Here is a 7709-nt window from a genome sequence, read left to right on the forward strand (position 1 = left end):
CAGACTCATATATACAAGTTTTCCAGCAACTGAAAGAAGATAAAAAAAAAAGACTAAAATCACAAAAGACTAATTATGTAAGAAAACCGAATTAGTATATGCTTGAACAAGCTTTACCAATTGATCTGGTTATAAACATACCATCTATATCAAATCTATGAAAATCACATGCAATTTCCTTGATAACTGACCTATGATTCTGACTAGACTAATATAATCCAAACCAACTTGGGTTGGTCGAGTGATCAGCTCACTCATCCGCTTAAGCAAGTATCGGGGGTTCGAATCCCACCTTGTGCATGCAACAACCCATTAGCCAGCGGCAGATCCTTAAATGGAGCTTAGATCCGCGGTGGATTAGTCCTTGACCTGTCGGGTTGGGAGATACCGTGGACAAAAAAAAAAAAAAATATACCTGTAATCTGTTTGCAGATTTTCATTTTAGACCAACTCTTTTAAGGATTAATTTCTTTAATTTACTTTCCTGTCAAATATCACTGATGTGCCTCTCTTCATTCACATGTAACTTGTTTCTGTTTAATCCAATCTACCATTGCTGACAAACCAACCAGGAGTTGAGGTAAATCTTGGACTAATGGAGAATATGATTTTATCATTACAACAAGAAGAAGAAGAAAGAACCTATAAAATGAGAGTAGGAAAATAATAATTCTATAATAGTAATAACAGAGAATTAACCACTGAGCACTTTTATACACCAAAGCAGACACAATAAACTTATTCTATGAATTAACTTTCCCAATCTTAATGAACAACATTCATGTGTCTATGTAACTGTGATAAGACATGGAATGAAAAATTAAAATCTACCAAGTATACTGCCTCATCTGCTCTTGCTCCTCTTTTTGGTAATTACATGGCCCTATGCATACACCTTGCGGCTACACAGGAGTTGTGGTTGTATCAGTATCACTGACAAGAATCCACTGTATTTTCCGTCTTCTACCGTCTTTTCCGGCTTCTTTCTGTCCAAAATTTTTCAATCCCCACTTCTGTATGTATGGCGGAGCATTATGAATATAAATGAACATTATGAAAATGAATTTATATGAATATTATGGGTCTGGTTTTTCCATCTCTTCAATGAATCAATTTGCTTGTCTCTTAAAGAACGGTTTCTGGCAGATTAGGAGTCTTTGATGGCTGTCGCTTTCGATTTCTACAACTCGTGCATCCCACTTCAACCGCGCTATTAGAGCTCTCGCCGACTCTACTAAAGGAATTGTGTCGCGAATTATAACCCATCCCTGCATGCATGGACCATTGTCAATGCCATATCAAAAGGCTTGCTCAAGTTTTTTAAAACAAGAAATTTGTCCTTCACCATTCAAAAAGGGTAACAAATAAGTCTTTCTATACAAAAAAATACAGGTAAAGGAATGGTGATAGACAAAGTTGTCTAGTAAGAAATGAATTTGTCATTTTCAAATCCCTTGGAACTACTTTGTCCCCTGTACTACTTTTATTAGGGATGACATTGGTGGATTCCTCTCATTTTATGGTAGTCATGACTCCTTGTTCTATATATTTATACCTCAACACCAAAAAATTTTAATAGAAAATAAATAAATAACTAAATGACGTGAAGGAAAAGGACCATTAATAAGGAGTTAAGACCATAGAGTTAAGCTTACATACCTCAGGGCGAAGTATCCTGTCAATTTCTATAAACATATCAAGCATAGTGCATCTGCGCTGCTGAGAAGTCTCGAGGGATAGAAGTCCGTCTGCATGCACCAAATCGTAGGTTCTAGGGTACGTTGGAAAAGCCTCACACCTAGGAGCAACAAAAGATCATACATATAAGAAAATAGTAACACTTATTCACAAAATCATAATAGTAGTTGATAATTTAATATATCCTTGCACCCAGCCTACCACCAATAATAATTAAGTAGAATTTCTAAATATAACAACTTCTATATGCTTATGCCTATATCCCCCAAGAATTCTCGACTTGCACAGCATCATTAACTATTAAGCTCTTACACCTTTATTAACATATATTTTTTTAACCAATATCGTCGATCTCAATTATGCAAGTCTTTAAGAATACTTTAACCTTAGTGTGAATGTTATGGTGACCACAAAAAGAAAAAGGGGAAATTGAATAGGCATGTATATCAAAGCATCAATGCTTTTTTCACAGAAAAATCAGAAAATACATTGACATTAAAAAACAGAAGGAAAAAGCAGAGAAAAATACCAATCATGCAAGACACCAACATAACCCCTATCGTGAATCAACGGGAGATAGTTTGGCCCAGATATTGGTATGACATTCATGACCCACACAGATTTCCCAGCACGCAGCAATGCAGAATTAAAACCACCAAAATGGGCATTCATGTCTAGAATGTTTCTTAGCATGTTGTAAGGTGGTGGAGGGTCCTCTTCCCCAGGCCTCTTAGGATGATCAGAAAATATTAATGGAGACAAAAGAGACCAATAGTTCTGGACTGTTGTTCTCCAGCTTTCATTGTCCTCCATAATTTCATCGGATTGCAAACCTGAACACAAGTGAATAGGGGCAATAGTAAGATAACCTAGTGAGAAATTTCATTCAGTACATTGTGATAATTAAGAGTGCTATGCCACTATACACAAATGTTCAGGAATGTAACATTAACCATGGATTGCAAGCTCTTCTTTGTTCAAGTTATCCCGAGAAGGCCAGGTTGCCCTCTTATCAATAGAAATCCGTCGGCTGCTGTGTGTTCCTGCTATGCAGTTTTTCAGTTCCCGATAATATGGAGATTCCACATCATAACCTCTACCACATAAAGGAGGGGGAGAACCATTCTTTCTGAAAATATGAACAAATTGGGAATGCTAGGAATCAGGAATACTTGTTAATCTTTATGAAGTAAATTAAAAAAGTAAAATACTTATTCATATATGCATGCCACAGCAGCATTACCTTGAGCTGTAGCAATTTCTTTTACTGGTTTTCTTCCATACAACAGTTTCATCTTGCTGTGAAAGCATTTCCCAGCAAAGATTTTCGGTAAAATCATGTATAACCTTCCACCTTTCTTGATTATCTTTGTTTCGGGCGTTTACAAGCGGTGATGTCCAGACAAAGTAACCATCCAGTTTTAGCAGTCTATCAGCTTCAATCAAGAGAAGGCCATCTAAATGCAATATGAACATTCATAAGACCCATCAGAATCCAATAATTCATTGACCTTAAAGTGCCACAAAATTAGTGAACTAGAAAAACTCAAACTACAGTTTGAAGCTCAGAAAAAGTAAAAGAATCCAGATTCTACACGTTAAAAAAGGGGGATAGTAAAAGCAAATAAAGGAGGCTTGATGAATGAAATCCACAATTATGGGGGAGGAAGAATATGAAAAGATAACTTCATTTTGTTGGATAATCACCGATTATGGAAATAAACATAATAAGATGTCTCTACATATGACCAGATGCTTAAACTATGTTTAGTTTCACATTGGCAGCAACATACTTAATAAGCTGATTGAACTAGGGTGGTCAAAGATGGAAAAAGATTAATATATTTAACTTTAGGTAACTCCCTGTGTATAGTCTTTCTTCCTTAAAGCATATAGTGTTTCTTAATTTTGCATTTCAAAAGAAAAGTTACACCAACTTAAAAGTTCAATGCCTGAGAGCATATGAAAATACAAAGCCAAAGTTTTAAGAGACAGGATGATAGTTATTGCAATAATGGGTTTTATTTCTTGTTTTGTCATTTTTACTCTACTGCCAATGATATCTGTAATCTAACATCTTAATTTAGAAGGGCTTACAAATCCGGAAAATAAAAGCTTCATTCAAACAAATGCTTGAAACATAATTTACAAAACATAGCATAATGTTGGTTTTCAAAAAATACCTTTTTGGTCCCAATCAATTCCACATCTAGCACAATGCAACATATCAAACGAAAGAGATGGAAATGGCAATTGTTTTGAAGTGATAGAAGCAATCATAGCAGGCAGGCCTCTCTCAAGTGTGAGTTGAACTTGACTGCCTGAAGGCTCATAGTCAGCCACGCACATTGTTAAGAGCTGACTTTGAAAGAGGTGTGCTCCAAAACTACCATAGCCACAGCCAATGTCCAGAATGGTTCTAACCTGTAAATTACAGAATGTTATTCAGGAAAGGGATATATTTGTCAAACATTGAGAGCTAGTTTTTATTTACTACAACCATAATCAATCAGAAAATTCGATCACAAATTTGCCCAAATGCAAAGTACAATCCTACAATATGTTCAATAATCGAGTGTGATTCAATGGCACTTAAGAAAAATCTATTCTAGAATAAGGTATATGCTTAGAACAGCCCATAGTATCGTATATATAGTTATCAGGCATGCAGATGATTTTTTCGAGAACATACCCCCAAGACACTTAACAACCTACCATAGTTATATTTTCAATATTTAACATGTACCAACTAAGTGAAACAATAGATGACAGCCACTGCAAAATATAAGGATAGGCATACTCAATTACGCCATTTTCAATAGATAAAAAATAATTATTTACCCCAGCTTGAATGAAGTTAGATTCATTTCTGAGTCCAATCATCTCTGCAATTTGATGTGAGTAATCTTCAACACCATCAAACATAAGAGATGCTGAACGAAAGGAAATTTGCTCTTCATCGAGCATCATCATCCTGTAACCAAAGAAAATACATAATTTTTAACATCAAATGATAGCTGAAAGTATAACAGCTTCAAGGAGAGATGTATTTCGCTTACCTCTTGGTCAAGCTTCCAGAAGAAAGAACCTCCTGTGCAGTGATCTTAACATTAGCAACCCATATAACATCCCTTCCGGTAGGCCACCGAAGAGGAATTTTGTAATTTGTTGGTGAGAGAATCAAACAATTTTGCCTGAGCTCCGGGCCGCATTGCCGATCAAGCTGATCACCATCAGAATTACCCAAACCCATATTATCACTAATATTATAGCAAGGAACATAGTTTTCAAGCTCCGGCGAGCAAAATTCCAACTCTTTCATCTTTGAGGGAGCACTAGATAGTTCCCCAATATCCAACAGGTCTGACACAAGTTTCTCTTGGAGTCTTCTATAACCATGGTAAATTTGACCTCTTGATGTGGTCGAAATCGACACCGTCCACAAAAACGAACCAGCAAGTGCAAGAATAACTAGAAATACTAAACTACACTTCAACAAATGCAGAACCAATTTATGCCGGCTTCTCGCAGTTCCAATGAGTGGATCGGATGAGTAACCGTTCTCATTGGTGCCGAATTTAGAATGAGAATTATCTGAAAATAGCAACTTTAAGGGAGACTTCAGAGGTAAAGAGCTGTGATTTGAGGAACCCTTTTTATCCAAATCTTCCTTATCTACTTTATCTTTGTTATGAGACTCCCAAGAATCATGATTGTGTTCAGGTGTCCGAACCCCTGATACACCTCTATACAGAGGCCTGGACATTCTCTCTGAACAAGAAATTGATGGTTAACTGCAAACGCCTTATGAACACACCCCAGAATCCAACACAGAGGTGCTATTCTAACATCATTCTGATTTGTGTACACAAAATCATTGGGAGAATCCACATCCAGTTGAGCATATACAAACCTAACATAAAAAGAAAAGGAAAAGAAAATAGGTACCTTGTCAGCTTGATGTTGATGGTGTTAGCACAAAGCAAGTAACTATAAACAAGTTGGAGTGAACAAATTCAGTGAGCAAACAAAACAAACTTCATTTTCAGAGAATCAAAAGAGCATTGGAGTGGCGACAAGGTTAGCCATTAATTAATTAATTAATTCACCGCTACCAGATCCATCACGGACCAAACATTGAAATGTATATATACTAACAAAATATTATATAAATAAAAATCAGAACCCAAAAAAAAAAGGTTAAAATTTGGGTGATAATTACAAGTCTGAACTTAGAAAGAATAATGAAGTTGGAAAAAAAAATTTATAGTTGGTAGTAAAAGCAGATAGGTTGGTGAGTAACTAACATAAATCACTTGCAGCTAGTTCCATAACCATTACTCATAAAACCACAAGCTCATTTTTGTTCCAAAAAAAAAAAAATCTATTTTGGAAAAGCAACCTTCATTGTGGTTCCTAATCTAAAACCCAGAAGCCAATCGGAACAATGGAAAGTAATTTCCCGAAAGAGTATATATTCTTTATTTTCAAAAAAGCAAAATAACAATAGTAATAATAAATAATAATTCACCTTCACTAAATGCAGAAAGTGCCATTATAAAAGGGCTACCTCATTTTCGGTACCAAAAATGAGATTTTGACGTATCCCAATTGAAATTCAGAGTGGAAAAAACATAAAAAAGTAAAAGAAACCCAGTTAGATCAATGCTGCAGCTGGAAACAACCCCAGATCAAACTCACTGAAACCAAGCACCAAAGCACAAAAACCCCAAAAAAAAAAAAAGAGCTTTTGAACCAGCAACAAGTACCTAATCCTCGTTGAGGAAGAAAAGGAAGAAGAGAAGAAGAAAGGGAGAAAAAAAATAGGGAATCCCAGTAAAATAGTGAATGAAATTGTGATGGGGTTGTAGGTTGCTCCCAAACGAATCAAAACGACAAGCTTCAATCTCTTTCGTTTCTGTTTTGTGTGTAAATTCTCATTCTAACACTGAGTGTGTTAGTGGATTATTACTAAAACAGTTGCTTACGAAACAAAAACGATAGACTGAAAAGAGGAAGCACGTTTTGTACTGATCCGATCGCGATTCATAACTCTTAGCTCTCAGGCCAAATAATAATATATTTTGGCAAAATAAATAAACAAATGAAATAGATAGAGTAAGAGTTATGAATAAATAAATAAATAAATATTAAATAGGACGCGCTCACAGGGAAAATCTTGAAAATATAAACATTAATAAAACCAATTTGGGTTGGTCGAGTAGTCTTGTCCGCTTAAGCAAGTGTCGATGGTTCGAATCATGCATTGTACATGCAGCAATTTATTGGCCAGCGACAGACCTTTAAATGGAGCTCCGATCTGCGATGTTTGACGGGTTTTTTGGTGACGGGTTTAGTTTAATACCGTAATATTAGAGAGATAAAAAACTAATTAATCTAAATTTATTTTATTTATTATTTATTTATTATAAAATATATTAAATAAAATTAAAAATAATAAATTTTGATAGTTTATTATTAATATTTTTTATTATTAAATAGAATATTTTTAAAATATTATTTTTTATATTTTTAATTAATTTAAAATTAAAATTTGTATTAAAATTAATAAATAAAATAAAATCGATTTTATTATTTTAAAAAAATAATATTATTTTAATAAATAATTAATTAAATTTTATTATTTGTATAATTATCTTAATAAAATTATTCATATAAATTTTTAATGAAATTGAAATTAAGTATTAGAGTGATAATTTTTTTTTAATTTTAAATAACTATTTGTGATTTATGATTCTATAAATACTAATATATTATTTAATGCGACTTCAAAATAAAATTAAACTTAAATCTAGTATTAGAAAATACTAAGGTATTAAATGGAAAATACTACTTTTGTAAAAGGAATAAAAGTTTTAGTAAATTTTTGTAGTATTTGTCACGTAAAAAAATTATAAAATTTGTTAAGGGTGTCGGTTAAGATATTTAATATAATATTACTTTTATTAAGAAACATTAAAGTTAAGTTTTTAAAATACATTTATTAAAAG

The 7709-nt window shown here is 33.7% G+C and overlaps 1 protein-coding gene across 2 annotated transcripts; it reads right to left on the bottom strand.

The window, feature by feature from the left end:
- Positions 1–593: 593 nt before the first annotated feature.
- Positions 594–6813, bottom strand: LOC107606156 (putative pectin methyltransferase QUA2). 2 transcript variants are annotated; one of them, XM_088492610.1, is made up of 9 exons: positions 6230–6813; positions 4758–5611; positions 4540–4672; positions 3882–4122; positions 2942–3155; positions 2652–2827; positions 2228–2531; positions 1660–1798; positions 594–1268 (listed from the first exon to the last, which is right to left on the bottom strand). In XM_088492610.1, the coding sequence occupies exons 2-9, from the start codon at positions 5462–5464 to the stop codon at positions 1110–1112; spliced, it is 2073 nt and encodes a 690-aa protein (XP_088348736.1). In that variant the 5' UTR covers positions 5465–5611; positions 6230–6813; the 3' UTR covers positions 594–1109. The 2 variants fall into 2 exon arrangements, with proteins under 2 accessions (XP_088348736.1, XP_016163636.1); XM_016308150.3 differs by having other exon boundaries at positions 6468–6792.
- Between the last annotated feature and the right edge of the window lie 896 nt (positions 6814–7709).

This window comes from Arachis ipaensis, chromosome B7 (assembly GCF_059453495.1).
Source record: "Arachis ipaensis isolate K30076 ecotype BB chromosome B7, ASM5945349v1, whole genome shotgun sequence".
In the NCBI taxonomy this organism is placed as follows: domain Eukaryota; kingdom Viridiplantae; phylum Streptophyta; class Magnoliopsida; order Fabales; family Fabaceae; genus Arachis; species Arachis ipaensis.